The sequence below is a fragment of the Ranitomeya imitator genome, chromosome 5 (assembly GCF_032444005.1).
Source record: "Ranitomeya imitator isolate aRanImi1 chromosome 5, aRanImi1.pri, whole genome shotgun sequence".
Classification (NCBI taxonomy): domain Eukaryota; kingdom Metazoa; phylum Chordata; class Amphibia; order Anura; family Dendrobatidae; genus Ranitomeya; species Ranitomeya imitator.
Genome location: NC_091286.1, coordinates 187,994,161 through 188,016,786, shown reverse-complemented (window position 1 = coordinate 188,016,786; position 22,626 = coordinate 187,994,161). Strand labels below are relative to the sequence as shown.

Sequence of the window (22,626 nt, the reverse complement as noted above, 5' to 3'; positions counted from 1 at the left end):
CTAAATGATGTCAGAAGACGGGCACCGCTAAGTGTGCATGGCCAAGGGATAACATTACAGCGCAGGCTCCGTGACAGAATCAAACAACGCTGAGGAGGCGGCGCACGGCACCAAGGGGGTTGGAATGACGGCTGTGCTGTGTCACATTACAAAGGAAAGTCCCACCTCCGGGACGGTTTAACGGTGTGAGGGGACACATTATATGAGTGTGTAGTTCAGCATTTGCAAGGAGCATTATTTAAAGAGCCACCTTTTTCATTTTGCAGTATTACTGCTGTACAAGATGGCTCTTTCAGCAACAAATGCCTGGGGGGGGTTAAAGGTTCCCTTTCAACTTGCTCCAGTGCAGGCTTCGGCCTACACTCTCCTCCTCCTGCTGACCCTGGGCTCTAACACCGCCAGTTTTTGCCCAGAAGTGCTAGCTGCACAGAGAAAAACACCAGCCAATGTGTCAGTGGAGTTCAGCACCGCCAGCTGTTCCTCTGCTGTGTAGCCGGCAACGTGTCCAGCACAAGCCACGCTGGCACAACAGACCTAAAGCTGCCACCAGTGCAGGCTTCGGCCTACACTCTGCTCCTCTCCTCCTCCTGCTGACCCTGGGCTCTAACACCGCCAGTTTTAGCCCGGAAGTGCTAGCTGCACAGAGAAAAACACCCGCCAATGTGTCAGTGGGGTTCAGCAACGCCAGCTGTTCCCCTGCTGTGTAGTCGGCAACGTGACCTGCAAATGCCACGCAGGCACCTGAACTGAAATTAAAGCGACCCTGCCCCCCACCCCCAGGTGTTTCTATGTATAACAGCCACCTTGTACAGCAGTAATGCTGCATTTGTACAAGGTGGCTGCCTTCTTCTCCTTGCCCACGTGGAACTCAACACGTACAAAATGTGTCTCATTAGAGACCATTACACTGTCCCTGAGGTGTGACTTTCCTTTCTAATGATACGCAGCACCCCCCTTGGTAGCGCTGCCCGTCTTCTGACATCATTGGTTGGCTGGCTGCGCCTGTGCATCCGCCCTGCCCGACACAACTCCCTCGTTGTCTTACTTATTTTGACTGCGAGGGTGTGATTGATGGGCACGAGCAGTGCATATCTTCGCCTGTCTTCACTCATCTCCTTCCGCCTTCTTCAGACTGTGCAGCCTCATGGCCGCAGCATGCGATAAGGGATCAGATGAGGCCACCCAGTCTGAAGCAGGTGTAAGGACATGTGTGAGCGGCGAACATATTTACTGCAACAAGGCCACGAATCTCAGCACCGCAGTGGGACTTTATGAAAAGACACTGCGGGTCTGGGATTCATGTTCATCGCTAACCGCACCGGCCAGCATGAAATGAGGTCAGAAGACGTGCAGCGCTTGCAGGCCATTGCCAAGGGATAACACAAGAGCGCAGACTCCTGTACAGCAAATAACAACGCTCAGGAGGATGCGCCCAGCACCTAGTTGTAAATTTTGACACCTGTGCTGCGTCTCCTTAAAAAGACAAGTCATGCCTCCACTACAGTTTGACTGTATAATGGGCTAAATAGTGTACGTGTTTCATTCAGCGTGTGCAAGGAGCAAAATTCATAGAGCAACCTTTGACTTGTGCAGCATTAATGCTGCACAAGGTGTGGCTCTTGTACTTTGTAACACCTGAGGGGGGGTTAAAGGTTACCTTTGAATTTGGATCTACTAGGCTTCGGCCTAAACTCTGCTCCTCTCCTCCTCCTCCTGCTGCCCCTGGGCTCTAACACTGCCAGTTTTTGCCAGGAAGTGCTAGCTGCACAGAGAGAAACCCCAGCCAATGTGTCAGTGGGGTTCAGCACCGCCAGCTGTTCCCCTGCTGTGTAGCCGGCAACGTGTCCTGCAAACGCCACGCAGGCACCTGAACTGAAATTAAAGGGACCCTGCCCCCCCCACAGGTGTTTCTATGTATAACAGCCACCTTGTACAGCAGTAATGCTGCATTTGTACAAGGTGGCTGCCTTTTTCTCCTTGCCCACGTGGAACTTAACACGTTCAAAATGTGTCTCATTAGAGACCATTACAGTGTCCCTGAGGTGTGACTTTCCTTTCTAATGATACGCAGCACCCCCATTGATAACGCTGGCCGTCTTCTGACATCGTTGGTTGGCTGCCTGTGCCTGTGCGTCCGCCCTGCCCGACACACCGCCCCTTGTTGTCTTACTTATATTGACTGCGAGGGTGTGATTGATGGGCACGAGCAGTGCATATCTTCACCTGTCTTCACTCATCTCCTTCCACCTTCTTCAGACTGTGCGGCCTCATGGCCGCGGCATGCGATAAGGGATCGGCTGAGGCTGCCCAGTCTGAAGCAGGTGTAAGGACATGTGTGAGCGGCGAACATATTTACTGCAACAAGGCCACGAATCCCAGTCCCGCACTGTGACTTTATGAAAAGACACTGTGGGTCTGGGATTCATGCCCATCGTTAACCACACTGGCCAACATGAAATGAGGTCATAAGACGGGCAGCGCTAACAGGCCATGGCCAAGGGATAACACAAGAGCGCAGACTCCTGTACAGCAAATAACAACGCTCAGGAGGATGCGCCCAGCACCAAGGCGTTATTTTGGACACCTGTGCTGCGTCTCCTTACAAAGACAAGTCACGCCTCCAATACCGTTTTACTGTATAATGGGCAAAATTGTGTACGTGTTTCATTCAGCGTGTGCAAAGAGCAAAATTTAAAGAACAACCTTTCACTTGTGGAGCATTACTGCTGCACAAGGTGTGGCTCTTCTACATTGTAACACCTGAGGGTGGGTTAAAGGTTACCTTTGAAATTGGTTCAATTAGGCTTCGGCCTACACTCTGCTCCTCCTGCAGACCCTGGGCTCTAACACTGCCAGTTGGTGCCTGGAAGTGCAGGCTGCACAGAGAAAAACACCCGCCATTGTGTCAGTGGGGTTCAGCAACGCCAGCTGTTCCCCCGCTGTGTAGCCGGCAACGTGTCCTGCAAACGCAACACAGACACAAAGCTGCCTCCAGTGCAGGCTTCGGCCTACACTCTGCTCCCCCTGCTTACCCTTTGCTCCAACACCGCTAGTTGGGGCTCTAGGAAGACAATCTTGAATAGGCAACGCATCCGGGTTCCAGCACCGTCTGCTGGTTCTTGGCAGTGTCTTTGTCACGGGTACTCCCTCCTGCCCAGCCTGGTTCCAGCACCGTCAGCTGGTTCCAGGTAGTGTCAGGGTCACTTAGACGCCTATACGTTGTCCCGTCGTGTTGCGGTCGGGTTAGCCAACTCCATGGTACCTCCAGTTTAGGAGCTTCCTATGTGGGCTGCGTGAATTGGTAGTCAATGCTGGTTCTGTAGTGCCAGTAGGCCAAGCTCCCCCTGTAGGACTGTTGGTGTTCGGTAACTGCGGCTGCCTCGCGGCCTAGCTGTTCTCTCCTCTCCTGTGGACCTTCTGGTCCACATCCTGGTTCCAGCACCGTCAGCTGGTTCCGGGAAGAGCCTTTGGCTTTGGTGCCTCCTCCTGGGTATCCGAGTTCCGCCAATGCCAGGCGGTCCTTGGTAGTGCTTTTAAGCGCAGGTACCTACAGTTTTGTAACCGTGTTCCAGCACCGTCAGCTGGTCCTCGGTCGTGCCATTGGCTCTTGCACAGTTGGCCAACGCATCCGGGTTCCAGTACCGTCAGCTGGTTCTCGGCAGTGTCTTTTGCTCTTGTACCTTCTGCTCCCCATCCTGGTTCCAGTACCGTCAGCTGGTTCCGGGCAGAGCCTTTGGCTTAGGTGCCTCCTTCTGGGTATCCGAGTTCCACCAACGTCAGGTGGTCCTTGGTAGTGCTTTCAGGCACGGGTACCTCCTGCTTAGTAACTGGGTTCCAGTAACGTCAGCTGGTCTTCGGTAGTTCCATTGGCTCTTGGACCTTCGGGTAGCCTTCTAAGTTCCAGTTCCATCAGCTGGTTCTCGCCATTTTCTCAGCCTTCTTGTACCTTCTGCTACATTTCCAAGTTCAAGACCCTAAAGACGACGACCCGGAAGACCACCCCTAAGATGACAACGACACCAGAGACGACAACCACTGAGATGACGACGACCCTGGAGATGACGACCCTGAAGACCACCCCGATGACGACGACGACGACGACGACGGCGGAGACGACGACGGCGGAGACGACAACCCTGGAGACGACGACCCTGGAGACGACAACATGGAAGACCGAGAAGCAGAAGAACAAGAGACTGCAGAACAAACAGCAGAAGAACATTAAGCATAACACTTAATATCAGAGCAAAAGATATTATCTAAATTATATGCAGAAGAAGACTAAGTAGTGTATGGGGGTGAGTCCGTTCCTCCTCGTGGTGCCCCTGGATAAAGCCTGATGCTGCAGGCCAAACTGAACGCGGACAAATGTAACTTTTGTGACAGGCAGAACGGAAGGTGTATTCTTCAAACTTTTATAGATAACAACTACTGGAATGCCTGTCACAAATGAGAATATGATGAAGAAGTAGAATAGGAAGAATAATAATAGTTGAAAATAAATATGAAGAATGTCATAAAAAAAATATGTAGAAGATGAAGAAGAAGATGAATAAGGTGAAGAAGAAGTTGATGTCAAAGATGCTGATGATGAAGATGAAAGTGTGGGAAAAGTAAAAAAAAATAAAGGGGAAGGGCGTGGAATAGTGAAACATCAATATCTGACAAAATAAAAAAAATCTTAACATAGTCAATATCTTTGTAATTTCGAACGTCTTTAAAAAAAATTAAAATTCCTGCTATTCTATTTGATTGGGCTAAACCTCTATGCCTTTAATGTCTCCGCCACCTCCCCAAATACATCCTGCATTATTCTTAGTTGTTTTCCTTCATGTAGAATGAACCTACAAGGAAAGAAAGGGTTTATTTTAATTCTGATATTTTGGTCCCATTGACTTGCATTGGGATCGGGTATCGGTATCGGCGATATCCGATATTTTTTGAATCTCGGCCGATCCAATCCGATACCGATACTTTCCGATATCGGAAGGTATCGCTCAACACTAGTGGTGATATACTCAGTACCTGCATGCTATTACACTGGTGCCCTTTTCCATCTCTGCTGGGATCAGCAGTGCACTGGTGCTGCGGTGTTGTCATCTCGGATTGCAGCATCTCGCTTTCCAGCTCTGCTGGGGTCAAAGGTGGGGGCTCCAGGTCTTTTGTCGGCCCCGCCATCTTTTTCAGCAGTGCCGCTCTTTCTGGCTCCGCCAGGATTGTGAGTGCTGGTGGTAAGTTCCGTTGCTGTGCGGTCATCATCCTTTCGATCAGGGACTCCTTCCATGCGGCCATCACTGTCATCTGGGTCCGCAGAAGTCGTTGGGTAAGTTCTTCTACCCCTCTACACATGAGGTCCGGATCCAACTTTGGTACGGTTCTTGCAGGTTCCGGCTGGGAGAGTCCTCTTGCTTCATCCCTTGCTCCAGTGTTCGCTCACCTCCCTCCGCCATGTTGCTTTCTGGCACTGCCTCCTCGGTGTTGTTTTCTGCGGTTTCTCTGCACCACGCACGTCTTTGTGGGTGGTTCCTTCTTTTTTCCCCTCCATCCCAGATCAGGAGGCGGACCTCTCTAGTTGATGGGCATATTTTTCGGACATAGTAATACTGATGAGGGGCGTCCATAGTTTTTGCGCCTTTCCTCCAAGTGCCGTCCACGACAACGTGCCCTTTTCCTCCTGGATGCCACATGGTGCTATATTAGCGGCAGTTTTGGCGCAATTTATGGTTCAATAGTCACACAGTTAAGCACAGCCTCTAAGGCGCACATGACCCACTTTCATGGGTCGGTCCATCCTGTTCGTGACGCCAAAGTTGAGTCGCCTGCCTGCAGGGCCGGACTGGGACTTAAATTCAGCCCTGGCATTTGAAGTTACACAGGCCCACTTGTCACATAGTGACTGTATAATATCTTTGTACACTTGTAGATTACAAGAAGTGAAGGGAGTGTAACACAACTATATAACATATAATTACAGCTGTATCCAGCATTACAGCTCAGTCCTATTTATTGCTTTTAGTTGCAGTACCAAGAAAAGCCGCTACTTTACCTACATAACTGGATCTCGTAGATAACTTCATTCTGATGCTCCAAAAGTTTGCCTACAGCCACTTTTGGTTCCGCTGCGCAGCATGAGACCCGTTGACTCTGAAAAGCGGTGACATCAGTAACGTCACCGCTCTTCAGATATTCTGAGTCTTGCGCTGAACTTGGAGACTGTGAAATGCGGTATTGTTACTACAGTCACCGCTCTTCAGAGTTGTTGGGTCTCGCCAGGTCTGGGCTAGTAGTGGGGGTGTCTGATAGACACCTCTCCATTACTTACACCAGGTATTGATAGCAACTGACATTACGCAGCTGACATCAACCCTAATAATCACTACACATACCAGAATGAAATGCTTTGGTGGCTAGGGAAAGCAGTAGAGTTAGCGCTATTCCCAGGCGCTGGGTGCTAACTACAACTGTCATCATCCTTGCCTCATCTCCCTGCGAAGCATTTCTGCTGTATTTACATGCACTGATCTCAGGCCACTAAACGAGTGTGATCAACAATACTGCAGTTGTTCACTTGTTTCCCGACCTCTTTACACCAACTGAGAAAGAATGATGGGTACAGAACAATCACAATTAGATCAATCTGTCCCCATACAGTATCATGTTATCAGCAGCACATCTACAGTTTACACTGGCGATGTGCTGCTGAGAACAAGGATTTCTGTACCCACATAAACAATCCAATCACTCAATGAATAGGCAGCATTTTGCTTGTTTAGTATAATACACCCCATAGTCCTCCATATATTATAATGTGCACCTCAGTCCTCCATATAGTATAATACACTCCTCAGTTCTCCATATAGAATAATACACTCTTCAGTCCTCCAAATAGTATAATACACTCCTCAGTCCTCCATATAGTATAATACACTCCTCAGTCCTCCATATGGTGTAATACACTCCTCATAGTCCTCCATATATTAAAATACACTGCTCAGTCCTCAATATAGTATAATATACTCCTCAGTCCTCCATATAGTATAATACACTCCTCATAGTGCTCCATATAGTATAATGCACCGCCATTGTCATCCATGTAGTACAATTCACTTCCCATAGTACACCATGTTCCAAATTATTATGCAAATGATATTTTTCTTGGATTTTCTTAAATGGCTGATGCAAATGACAAGCAGTCTATCAAAAGTCATCACCCGTTAGAGTACACATCAAATTTTATTGAAGATATCTCCCAATGATAACAGTATAATCTCCAAAATGAATAAAAACTCAAAATGCACTGTTCCAAATTATTAGGCACAGTAGAATTTCTAAACATTTGATATGTTTTAAAGAAGTGAAGATGCTCATTTGTGGAATTTGCAGCATTAGGACGTCACATTCACTGAACAAAAAAGCTATTTAACTCCAAAACATCCTAACAGGCCAAGTTACATGTTAACATAGGACACCTTCTGTGATATCACCTTCACAATTCCTGCATCCATTGAACTTGTGATTTCTTGGAGAGTTTCTGCTTGTATTTCTTTGCATGAAGTCAGAATAGCCTCCGAGAGCTGATGTTTTGATGTGAACTGCCTCCCAACCTCATATATCTTTTGCTTGATGACACTCCAAAGGTTCTCTATAGGGTTGAGGTCAGGGGAAGATGGTGGCCACACTGTGAGTTTATCTCCTTTTATGCCCATAGCAGCCAATGACAGAGGTATTCTTTGCAGCATTAGATGGAGCATTGTCATGCATAAAGATGATTTTGCTCCTGAAGGCACGTTTCTGCTTTTTAGACCATGGAAGAAAGTTGTCAGTCAGAAACTCTATTTACTTTGCAGAGGTCATTTTCACACATTCAGGAACCTTAAAGGGCCCTACCAGCTGTTTCCCCATGATTCCAGCCCAAAACATGACTCCTCCACCTCCTTGCTGATGTCGCAGCTTTGTTGGGACATGGTGACCATCCACCAACCATCCACTACTCCATCCATCTGCACCATCCAGGGTGGCTTGACACTCATCAGTAAACAAGACTGTTTGAAAATTAGTCTTTATGTATGTCTACGCCCACTACAACCGTTTCTGCTTGTGATCACTGTTTAGGGGTGGCCGAATAGTAGGTTTATGCACAACAGCAAGCCTTTGAAGGATCTTACACCATGAGGTTCGAGGGACTCCAGAGGCACCAGCAGCTTCAACTAACTGTTTGCTGCTTTGTAATGGGATTTTGGCAGCTGCTCTCTTAATCCAATGAATTTGTCTGGCAGAAACCTTCTACATTATGCCTTTATCTGCATGACCTCTGTTTGTTTGAGCTTTGTTTCAGTCACAAATCTCTTCACAGTATGATAATCACTCTTAAGTTTTTGTGAAATATCTAATTTTTCCATACCTTGTCCAAGGCATTGCATTATTTAATGCTTTTCAGCAGCAGAGAGATCCTTTTTATTTCCCATATTGCTTGAAATCTGTAGCCTGCTTAATAATGGGAAACATTATTTTTAAGTAGTTTTCCTTTAATTAGAATCCCCTGGAAAACTAATTATCACAAGTGTTTAAGATTGATTTCAGTGATCCATTGAGCCCTGAGACACAATACAATCCACGAGTTTATTTGAAAAACAAAACAAATAAATCTTTATGACACTTAAATACAATTTGCATAATAATTTGGAACACAGTGTATAATGCACCCCATAGTTCTTCATGTAGTATAATGTGTTCCCCATAGTCCTCGGTACAGTATAATGCAGCCCACACATAGTATAATGATGCCACTCCAGAGTATAATGCAGCCACCCCACAGAATATATTGTAGCCCCTGAGTATAATGTAACCCCCCAGAGAATATAATGCAGCCCCCCCATATAATATAATGCAGCCCCTGCATATATATGGTAGCCCCCTCATAGAGCATAATGCAGCCCCCCATAGAATATAATGTAGCCCCTCCATAGAATACAATGCAGCCCTCCTCATATAGTATAATGCAGCTCCCCATAGAATATAATATAGCCCCCTCATAGAGTATGATGCAATTACCCCTCAGAATATAATGCAATATAATGCAGCCCCCCATAGAATATACGGTAGCCTCCGAGAATGTAATACAGCCTCCCATAGAAAGTAATACAACCCCCCATAGAATATAATACAGCCTCCCATAGAATATAATACAGCACCCCATAGAATGTAATACAGCCCACCTCCCCAAAGAATATAATACAACCCCCGTGGAATATAATGTAGCCTCCATAGAATGTAATACAGCCCCCCATAGAATGTAATATAGCCCCCATGGAATGTAATACAGCCCAGCCCCCATAGAATGTAATACAGCCCAGCCCCTATATAATGCAATAAGGCACAGCCCCCATAGAATGTAATAAAGCCCCCCCAATAGAATGTAATGCAGCACAGCTCCCATAGAATGTAATGCAGCCAGTCCCCATAGAATGTAATGGAGCCAGCCCCCATAGAATGTAATGCAACCCAGCCCCATAGAATGTAATACAGCACAGCCCCCATAGAATGTAATACAGATCAGCACAGCCCCCATAGAATGTAATACAGCCCTTCCCCATAGAATGTAATTCAGCACAGCCCCCATAGAATTTAATACAGCCCCCATAGAATGTAATAGAGCCCCCCCAATAGAATGTAATGCAGGTAGTAAAAAGGTAGTCTGTCATCCTGAAAACACATATTAAACAGCTTAAACAGTTGTATTTGTCCCCTTATAAAATCATACCAGCAGTTTACATGTCAGTCTTTTAGCAGCATAGAAAACAACTTTTATTTCATATGCAAAGGAGGGTGCTTTGGTGCACCCACAGTATAGCTAAGGGTCCAGTGCTTGCTTGATCTAAGTCCTGCTTGAACTCAATCAGCAGTGCAATGATACCGAACATGTTGCGTTACAGTGTGAGCGCAGGCGTGCTCCCTTTCCTGGATTCTGCCTGTGGCAACCACTTTCTCAATTGATACTGAAGTTTAGGGTGCAGTGGCTGTAGACATGAGCCAGGGATGAGAGCGAGCCAACACTGACCCTGTGTGTGTGGGTCAGAATCAGATGAAGGCCGGCGTCACACTCAGCGTATTAAAATACGGTCCGTTAATTATGGCTGAAATACGCAGGAAAAGGCTTAGGACTAAATTTAGGGTTAGGGTTGGGGCTAAATTTAGGGTTAGGGTTGGAGCTAAATTTAGGGTTAGGCTTCTTTCACACTTACGTCGGTACGGGGCCGTCGCAATGCGTCGGCCCGACATACCGACGCACGCTGGGAAAATTGTACACAACGTGGGCAGCGGATGTAGTTTTTCAACGCATCCGCTGCCCAATCTATGTCCTGGGGAGGAGGGGGCGGAGTTACGGCCACGTATGGCGGACGCGACGTACAAAAAAACGTTACATTGAACGTTTTTTGTGCCGACGGTCCGCCAAAACACAACTGATCCAGTGCACGACGGACGCGACATGTGGCCATCCGTCACGATCCATCGGCAATACAAGTCTATGGGCAAAAAACGCATCCTGTGGGCACATTTGCAGGATCCATTTTTTGTCCAAAACGACGGATTGCGACGGATGCCAAACGACGCAAGTGTGAAAGTAGCCTTAGGGCTAGGGTTAGGGTTGGGGCTAAAGTTAGGGCTAGGGTTGGGGCTACAGTTAGGGTTAGAGTTGGGATTAGGGTTAGGGTTTGGATTAGGGTTGGTATTAGGGTTAGGGTTGGCATTAGGGTTACGCTTGGGATTAGGGTTAGGTTTGGGATTATGGTTAAGGTTAGGCTTGTGATTAGGGGTGTATTGGGATTAGGGTTAAGTTTGAGGTTTGGGCTGAGATTAGGATTAGGGGTGTGTTGGATTTAGGGTTTTGATTAGGGTTAGGGTTGACATTAGGGTTGATTTGGGTTAAGGGTTGTGATTATCGTTAGGGTTAGTGATTAGGATTATGGATCAGGTTGGGATTAGGGTTAGGGGTGTGTTGGGGTTAGGGTTGGAGCTAGAATTGGGGGGTTTCCACTGTTTAGGTACATCAGGGGGTCTCCAAACACGACAGCCAATTTTGCGCTCAAAAAGTCAAATGGTGCTCCCTCCCTTCTGAGCTCTGCCGTGCGCCCAAATAGTGGGTTACCCCCACATATGGGGCATCAGCGTACTCGGGATAAATTGGACAACAACATTAGTGGTCCAATTTCTCCTGTTACCCTTGTGAAAATAAAGACTTGGGGGCTACAAAATCTTTTTTGTGGAAAAAAAATATTTTTTTATTTTCACGACTCTGCATTCTAAACTTCTTTGAAGCACTTGGGCATTCAAAGTTCTCACCACACATCTAGATAAGTTCCTTGGGGGGTCTAGTTTCCAAAATGGGGTCACTTGTGGGGGGTTACTACTGTTTAGGTACATCAGGGGCTCTGCAATCGCAACATAACGCCCACATACCATTCTATCAAAGTCTGCATTCCAAAACGGCACTCCTTCCCTTCTGAACTCTGCCGTGCGCCCAAACAGTGGTTTACTCCCACATATGGCACATCAGTGTACTCGGGATAAAATGGACAACAACTATTGTGGTCCAAATTCTCCTGTTACCCTTGTGAAAATAAAAACTTGGGGGCTACAATATCTTTTTTGTGGAAAAAAAAAAATTTTTTATTTTCACGACTCTGCATTCTAAACTTCTGTGAAGCACTTGGGCATTCAAAGTTCTCACCACACATCTAGATAAGTTCCATGGGGGGTCTAGTTTCCAAAATGGGGTCACTTGTGGGGGGTTTCCACTGTATAGGCACATCAGGGGCTCTCCAAACGCGACATGGCGTCCAATCTCAATTCCTGCCAACTCTACATTGAAAAAGTCAAACGGCGCTCCTTCTCTTGCAAGCCCTGCCGTGCACCCAAACAGTGGTTTACCCCCACATATGGGGTATTGGCGTATTCAGGAGAAATCGCACAACAACTTTTGTGGTCTAATTTCTCCTGTTACCCTTGTGAAAATAAGAATTTGTGGGTGAAAAGATCATTTTTGTGTAAACAAATGCGATTTTTTATTTTCACGGCTCAACGTTATAAACTTCTGTGAAGCTCTTGGCGGTTCAAAGTGCTCACCACACATCTAGATGAGGTCCTTAAGGGGTCTAGTTTACAAAATGGTGTCACTTGTGGGGGGTTTCCACTGTTTAGGCACATCAGGGGCTCTCTAAACGTGACATGGCGTCCGATCTCAATTCCAGCCAATTCTGCATTGAAAAAGTCAAACGGCGCTCCTTCACTTCCAAGTTCTGCGGAGCCCCCAAACAGTGGTTTACCCCCACATATGGGGTATTGGCGTATTCAGGAGAAATTGCATAACAAAATTTATGGTTACATTTCGGTTTTTACACTTGTGAAAATAAAAAAAATGGTTCTGAATTAAAATGTTTGCAAAAAAAAGTTAAATGTTCATTTTTTCCTTCCACATTTTTTCAGTTCCTGTGAAGCACGTAAAGGGTTAATAAACTTCTTGAATGTGGTTTTGAGAACCTTGAGGGGTGTAGTTTTTAGAATGGTGTCACACTTCGTTATTTTCTATCATATAGACCCCTCAAAATGATTTCAAATGTGATGTGGTCCCTAAAAAAAAATGGTGTTGTAAAAATGAGAAATTGCTGGTCAACTTTTAACCCTTAAAACTCCCTAACAAAAAAAAATTTTGTTTCCAAAACTGTGCTGATGTAAAGTAGACATATGGGAAATGTTATTTATTAACTATTTTTCGTGACATATCTCTCTGATTTAAGGGCATAAAAATACAAAGTTTGAAAATTGCAAAATTTTAAAAATTTTCACCATATTTCGGTTTGTTTCATAAATAATCTCAAGTAATATCGAAGAAATGTTACCACTATCATGAAGTACAATATGTGACGAAAAAACAATATCAGAATCAGCGGGATCCGTTGAAGCGTTCCAGAGTTATAACCTCATAAAGTGACAGTGGTCAGAATTGTAAAAATTGGCTCGGTCATTAAGTACCAAATTGGCTCTGTCACTAACGGGTTGAGCACATGGATTACATAAACAATATATGATTTCAAGTAAAACAGATTCCTGACAGATTTCTTCATCGCTTTCTCTGGCTGCCGACTGCTCAGGGTGAATTCATTGAAGGTGTGGTGAGCGAAAATAGCAAGTTCTGCTCAATGTATTATTTTGCTACAGGATTGTTACTTACAGCATTCATTCCTTGTCCATAGAAAGGCACAACAGCATGGGCTGCATCACCCATTAGAACACATTTACTTTCCAAGGAAAACGTTGAACATTTAATGGCAATCAATGCTTGTGGTGGAAGCAGGAAAAAATCTGTTTTCAAGTTGTCCCTTATGAAAATAGTGGAAAAAAATATAAAATTAGCTCAATAATAATAAATTAATAATGGAAATCATGACTATATACTATGTGGGAGTACTAAGTCATGTAAAAAACCTGTCTTTTGAAAACAAAAAAAGAAAAACAATAACACACACAGTACTGGGCAAAGTTATTACTCCTGTGTGTAAAACATGCAGCAAAGTATGAATGCTTTCAAACATAGATGTCTTAATAGTTTATTTTTATTAATCAACAAAATGCCAAATTAATGAAAAAAAGAGAATTAAAATAGAATCAATATTTGGTGTGACTACCCTGTGCCTTCAAAACCAAATCAAACCATAATTTCTGAGGTACACTTGTTCTTATTAAGAGGAAGGAACTGGTAGTGATGATACAGCCCACACACAGCCTTGATCTCAATATTGAGTCTGTGTGGAATTACTCTACGTAAAGAGACATAAGGATTTGGGCCTACATACACAGAAGATCTGTGTTAGTTCTCCAAGATGTTTGAAACAATATCCCTTGCAAATACTGGGTTAACCTAAGAAAATTTAGATTTTCATGCTGTTTTAACCCCTTAACGTCTAATGATAGATATATCCGTCATCCCTCTTTGTTACGGGCTTTGGCGATGAACCTGCACCCTTTCCAGTACATGACAACTGATCTGATCAGCTGTCATGTACCCCTAACAACTGAGGGTGGAATCGTGATGCACCCCCAGCTGTTAACATGTTAAATGCCACTGCCAAACTGAGACAGTGGCATTTAACATGCAAACAAAGAAACAGGTATCACTCCAATGATGCACACCACATATACAAATAAGAAACAAGATATTGAAAAACACAAGATTTTATTGAAACACCACATAAAACATAATTAAAAACAACAAGCACAAAGCCCTGTCCATAACAATAAATGCAAGGTACAATATTATGTATAAAGCACAATAAATGTACAAACCTGCAATGCTGTAACCCTGCCTATACCCCAGATAAAGTAAGGACTATGCAGTATATGGTCAGCTGAAAATACCAAGCTGGCTAGAGAATGTACACCCTGCACCACCCTATACGTAGCGATGGGTACCTGACCCAAAAAGGTGCCTGAATATAAACAGTAACCTATGCGGCTCATGGGACACTTATAGGTGTCTTACTCAGACTCACTGGGCTATGAAAATAGTCCCAAAATAACATGCTAACAGCAGAGAAAGGACCGCCAAATAGCGTCCCCAGCAAATGCTGGGATAAAGATTACCCAAGGCAAAAGGGTGGCCAGGAACAGTCCAGGGGTAAACCGGCACGCCAGCAGGACTAGGGACAAAGCAGCCCCACGCGTATCGCCCTCCCCTGGACTGTTCCTGGCCACCCTTTTGCCTTGGGTAATCTTTATCCCAGCAGAACCCAGACAAATTTTACAATTATGTTCGGATGAGGCAGGAGTATTTTGATTATTTGCTGGAAATACTTGGGGATGTCATCCAGAAGCAGGACACACGGATTAGGCTTGCTGATGGTGACACTGCGGTAAGCCTCTTTTTTTTTTATTTCATTGCTCAGATTAAGGCCGGCATCACACTCAGCGTAAGACAATACGGTCCGTATATTACGGCCGTAATACTCTGAAAAGTCCCCAAAATAGTGGTCCGTAGCTCCTCCGTAGGCAGGGTGTTTCAGCGTTTTTTGCGCATGGCATCCTCCGTATGTAATCCGTATGGCATCCGTACTGCGTGTTTTTCTCGCAGGCTTGCAAAACCGACATACGGCTATACAAGGGATCCATGTGTAAAAAAAAAAAAAAAAAACATATATACTGTCTATATATATATGTGTCAGTAGACACATATATGTATATATATTAATATTTCATACAGCGCGAGATAGCTTTAAAGCCGGTAATTCAATTACCGGCTTTTGCTATCTCCTTCCTAAACCCGACATGATATGAGACATGATTATATACAGTAAACCATCTCATATCCCCATTTTTTTTGCATATTCCACACTACTGATGTTAGTAGTGTGTATATGCAAAATTTGGCCGATCTAGCTATTAAAATAAAGGGTTAAATGGCGAAAAAAATTGGCGTGGGCTCCCGCGCAATTTTCTCCGCCAGAGTAGTAAAGCCAGTGACTGAGGGCAGATATTAATAGCCTGGAGAGGGTCCATGGTTATTGCCCCCCCCGGCTAAAAACATCTGCCCCTAGCCACCCCAGAAAAGTCACATCTGGAAGATGCGCCTATTCTGGCACTTGGCCACTCTCTTCCCATTCCCGTGTAGCGGTGGGATATGGGGTAATGAAGGGTTAATGCCACCTTGCTATTGTAAGGTGACATTAAGCCAAATTAATAATGGAGAGGCGTCAATTATGACACCTATCCATTATTAATCCAATACTAGTAAAGGGTTAAAAAAACACAAACATTATTTAAAAGTAATTTAATGAAATAAAAACAAAGGTTGTTGTAATAATTTATTCTACGCTCAATCCTTCTGAAGACCCTCGCTCTGTAACAAAGAAAAAATAATAAACCAACAATATACATACCTTCCGAAGATCTGTAATGTCCCACGATGTAAATCCATCTGAAGGGGTTAAAATATTTTGCAGCCAGGAGCTCTGTTAATGCAGCGGTGCTCCTGGCAGCAAAACCCCGGGGAATGAAGGTAAAGTAGGTCAATGACCTATATTTACCTTCATTTGCGGTGAGGCGCCCTCTGCTGGTTGTTCCTCGAGCGTGGGAACTTTCCCAGAAAGCTCCCAGGCTCGAGTTCATATGAGGGCGCCCTCATATTTTTTCTTTGTTACAGAGCGAGGGTCTTCAGAAGGATTGAGCGTTGAATAAAATATTACAACAACCTTTGTTTTTATTTCATTAAAATACTTTTAAATAATGTGTTTGTGTTTTTTTTTAACCCTTTACTACTATTGGATTAATAATGGATAGGTGTCATAATTGACGCCTCTCCATTATTAATTTGGCTTAATGTCACCTTACCATAGCAAGGTGGCATTAACCCTTCATTACCCCATATCCCACCGCTACACGGGAATGGGAAGAGAGTGGCCAAGTGACAGAATAGTGCCAGATGTGCCTTTTCTGGGGTGGCTGGGGGCAGATGTTTTTAGCCAGGGGGGCCAATAACCATGGACCCTCTCCAGGCTATTAATATCTGCCCTCAGTCACTGGCTTTACTACTTTGGCGGAGAAAATTGCGCGGGAGCCCACGCCAATTTTTCCGCCATTTAACCCTTTATTTTAATAGCTAGAACGGCCAAATTTTGCATATAGACACTACTAACATCAGTAGTGTGAAATATGCAAAAAAAATGGGGATAAGAGATGGTTTACTGTAAGTAAACCATGTCTCATATCATGTCGGGTTTTAGGAAGGAGATAGCAAAAGCCGGTAATTGAATTACCGGCTTTAAAGCTATCTAGCGCTGTATGAAATAATAATATATATACATATATGTGTCTCACTGACATATATATATATATATATATATATATATCTAATATATAATTGCCTAGAATACTACTTCCTGCAATTTGTGCCAACTTCCGTGGCTTTGTCCGGAGCTAATGTCCGGAGCTAATGTCCGGAGCTAATGTCCGGAGCTAATGTCCGGAGATTAATTGCCTAGAATACTACTTCCTGCAATTTGTGCCAACTTCCGTGGCTTTGTCCGGAGCTAATGTCCGGAGCTAATGTCCGGAGCTAATGTGCGGAGATAATGTCCGGAGCTAATGTCCGGAGCTAATGTCCGGAGCTAATGTCTGGAGATAAGTGACGTCAACAGTGTCCAGTGTCTGATTGGTTGCCGCCTGCTGCGAGCGACCAATCAGAAACGTGCCGTACTGTGACACACTCTGCCCGCCATTTTGGTGTGATTTTTGAATTTTTACCTCACAGCAAGTTTCTACTGCGTGGAGGCGGGCCCAATGACGTTGCTCTTCAAGCTCCTGCCGAATTTCGTCAAAAAAATGATAATACCATTTACCAAAACTATATATATTTAGTTGTGAAGTGGTTCAGTGACATTTTCACACCAATTTTGAACTTTTGTTTGGTGTTTTCTCCATATACTGCCTATTATTTTTGTTCTTTCTTACTATTATTTATTAATTGTATTATTCTTACATTTGAATAAATAAAGTATATATGGATTCTAGACTCCCGATTCTTTAGAATCGGGCTGCCATCTAGTATATATATATATATATATACCTATTCTATGTGTACACATTTATTCTACCTATTCTACTGTAAGCTGTCAGTGTGATTTTACTGTACACCACACTGAATTGCCGGCTTTTCTCTCTAACAGCGCTGCGTATTTCTCGCAAGTCACACTGCTGGTCCATGTGTAATCCGTATTTTTGGGGCTTCCATAGACTTTCATTGGCGTTTTTTTGCGCAATACGGTGACAAACGCAGCATGCTGCGATTTTCTACGGCCGTAGAAAGCCGTATAATACTGATCAGTAAAATACGGCAGATAGGAGCAGGGGCATAGAGAATAATTGGGACGTTTGTTAGGCGTGTTTTACGGACGTATTTTATGCGCTCATACATCCGTAAAACTCACTAGTGTGACGTCGGCCTTAATGTCATGTAATGCTGCTGAAAATACTGTGCTGAAACATTGCGTTGCATTTTCTGCAGCATGTAATTTTTTTTTATTGTTTCTGGCAATTACACTGCCTCTTTTTTATTTCATTGCTCAGATTTAATGTCATGTAACATGCAGCAGAAAATATTGCGCTGAAATATTGCGCTGCATTTTCTGCAGCATGTAATTTTTTTTATTGTTTCTGGCCATACAACTGTTTTCTGTTCAATGCAGTTTTTATTGTGCGTCCTGTCAGAACAAAACTTTCCACAGTGCCATTTATTGAAACTTTACCATAAAAAAAAAAAAAAAGGTGTTGGTCTGTGCAATTTAATTTTAACATTTTTATTTTTTTTTCACAGCTTCCTTGTTACGGGTGAATCCTTGACGTCACTCCATTATCAATTCCGGCTTGGGATTTTTACTATTTCCGGAATAGTGAAAGAGACCTGTTGAGCGATCTGGGACACTTTGCAGCAGGAGTATATCCCCCAACCAACAATGAACATCTGGCTGACAAGCGCAGACCTGTTGGCAAATTTTCGCAATTTCCCAAATTATGTTGGTGCCGTCGATGGGAAACACATATGCATTGCAAAACCGGCAGGATCTGGATCGGAGTACTACAATTATAAGAAGTACTTCTCTATCGTACTAATGGCTATAGCAGATGCCAACTGCAGATTCCTGGCTGTGGACATAGGAGTCTATGGCCGGTCCAACGATTCCCAAGTGTTCAAAAACTCTCCGATAGGCTGTTGCTTGTATGGAGATGCATACGATTTCCCGCCAGCCAGACCACTCCCGGGAACAACTGAACCACCCATGCCATACCTATGTGTTGGTGATGAGGCTTTCCAGTTATCGCCACACCTACTTAGGGCAGTCTCACACGTCCAGATAATTCTGGTACCGGAAAAATCGGTACCGGAATTATCCGTGTCCGTGTGCCCATGCGTTTCTGTGGCACATCAGTGTGGCACACGTGCGGCACACGTGTGCCGCCCGTGTGCCCACTGGGTACCACACGGAGCGTGCAGGAGACAGCGCTAGAGATAAGCACTGTCCCCTGCATCTGGTGCTGAATCCGCCATTCATATCTTCTCCGCAGCAGCGTTTGCTGTAGAGAAGATATGAAAAATCCTTTTTTTTTTGTTTCTCGTGTTTATATAATAATAATAATAATAATTTTATTTATATAGCGCCAACATATTCCGCAGCGCTTTACAAATTATAGAGGGGACTTGTACAGACAATAAACATTACAGCATAACAGAAATACAGTTCAAAACAGATACCAGGAGGAGTGAGGGCCCTGCTCGCAAGCTTACAAACTATGAGGAAAAGGGGAGACACGAAAGGTGGATGGTAACAATTGCTTTAGTTATTCGGACCGGCCATAGTGTAAGGCTCAGGTGTTCATGTAAAGCTGCATGAACCAGTTACCTGCCTAAGTATGTAGCAGTACAGACACAGAGGGCTAATACTGCATAAAGTGTATGAGAACATGATGCGAGGAACCTTTTTTTTTTTTTTTTTTTTTTATTATAAATAGGCCACACAGGGATCGTTAGGTTAATGCATTGAGGCGGTAGGCCAGTCTGAACAAATGAGTTTTTAGGGCACGCTTAAAACTGTGGGGATTGGGGATTAATCGTATTAACCTAGGTAGTGCATTCCACAGAATCGGCGCAGCACGTGTAAAGTCTTGGAGACGGGAGTGGGAGGTTCTGATTATTGAGGATGCTAACCTGAGGTCATTAGCGGAGCGGAGGGCACGGGTAGGGTGGTAGACTGATACCAGGGAGGAGATGTAGGGTGGTGCTGAGCCATGGAGTGCTTTGTGGATGAGGGTAGTAGTTTTGTACTGGATTCTGGAGTGGATGGGTAGCCAGTGTAATGACTGGCACAGGGTAGAGGCATCGGTGTAACGGTTGGTGAGGAATATGATCCTGGCTGCAGCATTCAGGACAGATTGGAGCGGGGAGAGTTTTGCAAGAGGGAGACCGATTAGTAGAGAGTTACAATAGTCCAGACGAGAATGAATAAGTGAAACAGTCAGAGTTTTTGCAGAGTCGAAATTAAGAAAAGGGCGAATTCTAGAAATGTTTTTGAGATGCAGGTAAGAAGAGCGAGCCAGTGATCGGATGTAGGGGGTGAATGAAAGGTCAGAATCAAGGATGACCCCAAGGCAGCGTGCATGTTGCTTTGGAGTAATGGTGGAACCGCACACGGAGATGGCAATGTCAGGCAAAGGTAGGTTAGTAGAGGGAGAGAACACGAGGAGTTCAGTTTTTGACAGGTTTAGTTTCAGATAGAGGGAGGACATGATGTTAGAGACAGCGGTAAGACAATCACTGGTGTTTTCTAAAAAGGTCGGTGTGATATCGGGAGCAGAAGTGTATAATTGGGTGTCGTCAGCATAGAGATGGTACTGGAAACCAAATCTACTGATTGTTTGTCCAATAGGGGCAGTATACAACGAGAAGAGTAGGGGGCCTAGGACTGATCCTTGAGGAACCTCAACAGTAAGGGGAAGGTGAGAGGAGGAGGAACCAGCAAAACATACAGTGAAGGATCGGTCAGAGAGATAGGAGGAGAACCAGGAGAGAACGGTGTCCTTGAGGCCGATGGAGCGGAGCATAGTGAGGAGGAGCTGATGATCCACAGTGTCAAATGCTGCAGAGAGATCCAAGAGAATTAGCATGGAGTAGTGACCATTAGATTTAGCTGTTAGTAGGTCATTAGAGACTTTAATGAGGGCAGTTTCAGTAGAGTGTAAAGAGCGGAAGCCAGATTGAAGAGGGTCGAGAAGAGAGTTATCTGAGAGATAGCGGGTAAGACGGGAGTGGACCAGGCGTTCGAGGAGTTTAGAGATGAAGGGAAGATTAGAGACAGGTCTATAATTAGCGGCACAGTTTTGATCGAGGGATGGTTTTTTAAGTAATGGATGTATGATGGCATGCTTAAATGAGGAGGGAAAAATACCGGAAGTGAGGGAAAGGTTGAATATTTTTGTTAGGTGAGAGGTGATAGCCGGGGAAAGGGACTGGAGGAGATGTGACGGAATGGGGTCACTGGTGCAAGTGGTCGGGCGCGAAGATGCAAGGAGCCTGCTTACTTCTTCTTCTGTAACTGCTTCAAAGTCAGAGAGTGAACTAGATGCAGTGGGGGAGGGAGGACAGTGCATGGTATGAAGAGATTGGGAGATGATTTCCTGTCGAATGTGGTCAATTTTTTCTTTGAAGTAATTGGCCAGATCGTCAGCACGGAGATCCGTGGTTGGGGCCTGCTCTCTTGGGTTGAGTAGGGACTGGAACGTGTCAAAGAGACGTTTAGGGTTATTGGACAGGGAGGTGATGAGGGTGTTGAAGTAGGTTTGTTTGGAGAGGTGAAGGGCAGAATTGTATGTCTTTAGCATGAACTTATAATGGATGAAATCTTCGGGTAGATTAGATTTTCTCCACAGACGTTCTGCGCACCTGGAGCACCGCTGCAGGAAACGTGTTTGCAGCGTGTGCCACGGTTGTTGCCGTCTGTGCCGAGTTGTTTTATGTATAGGAGGAGCAGCTTCATCCAGAGCACTTTAAAATAAAGATCCCTGTCCCCACCCCCTGTGCGCCCGCCCGCTGTTATTAAAATACTCACCCGGCTCCCTCGCAGTGTCCTGTCCTCGCCGCACCTTCTCCTGTATGAGCGGTCATGTGGGGCCGCCCATTACAGTAATGAATATGCGGCTCCACCCCTATGGGAGGTGGAGCTGCATATTCATGACTTTAATCGGCGGCCCCACGTGACCGCTCATACAGGAGAAGGTGCGGCGAGGACAGGACACTGTGAGGGAGCCAGGTGAGTATTTTAATAACAGCGGGCGGACGCTCAGGGGGTGGGAGGGGGGTGGGGACAGGGATCTTTCTTTTAAACACGAGAAAAAAAAAAAGGATTATTCATATCTTCTCTGCAGCGAACGCAGCTGTAGAGAAGATATGAATGGCGGCTTCAGCACCATGTGCTTACTGTAGCACTGTCTCTTGCACAGCACACGGACTGCACACGGACAGCGTCCGTGTGCGGTACGTGTTTTACATGGACCCATTGACTTTAATGGGTCCGTGTAATCTGTGCGCTCCCACGAACACTGACATGTCTCTGTGTTTTGCACACGGACACACGGTCCGTGAAAACACGCTGACATGTGCAGAGACACATTGATTTCAATGTGTCTACGTGAGTCAGTGTCTCCGATACGTGAGGAAACTGTCACGTCACGTACCGGAGCCACTGACGTGTGAAACCGGCCTTAAACCATATGGTAGCAGAGACTTAACAAGAACAAAAAGGGTATTTAATTACCGCCTTACTCGAGCCAGACACGTGGTCGAGTGTGCATTTGGATTATTAACTGCAAAGTGGAGAGTTCTGCTCACTGCCATCAAACTGCACACCCAAACTGTTGACGAGGTGGTGAAGGCCTGTGTGGTGCTCCATAATTTGTTCTTTCAAAGGAGCCAGTTTCGGTTGATGATGAAGAATTGGAGACAACCTTGTGGGATTACCGCAGCAGCTCCGTTCGCTCCGCTGGTTCTGTTACAAGAATGAGGGACCAGTTTGCGGAGTATTTTGTGTC

General features: G+C 45.0%; 1 protein-coding gene across 2 annotated transcripts in view; it reads right to left on the bottom strand.

Annotated features, from left to right (window-relative positions):
• Positions 1–22,626, bottom strand: part of KMO (kynurenine 3-monooxygenase) — an 850,240-nt gene that overhangs the window by 218,139 nt on the left and 609,475 nt on the right. For both annotated transcript variants that reach the window (XM_069767942.1, XM_069767941.1), the window contains exon 10: positions 13,229–13,376. In XM_069767942.1, the coding sequence (XP_069624043.1) occupies positions 13,229–13,376 (148 nt within the window). The remainder of the gene's footprint in view (positions 1–13,228; positions 13,377–22,626) is intronic.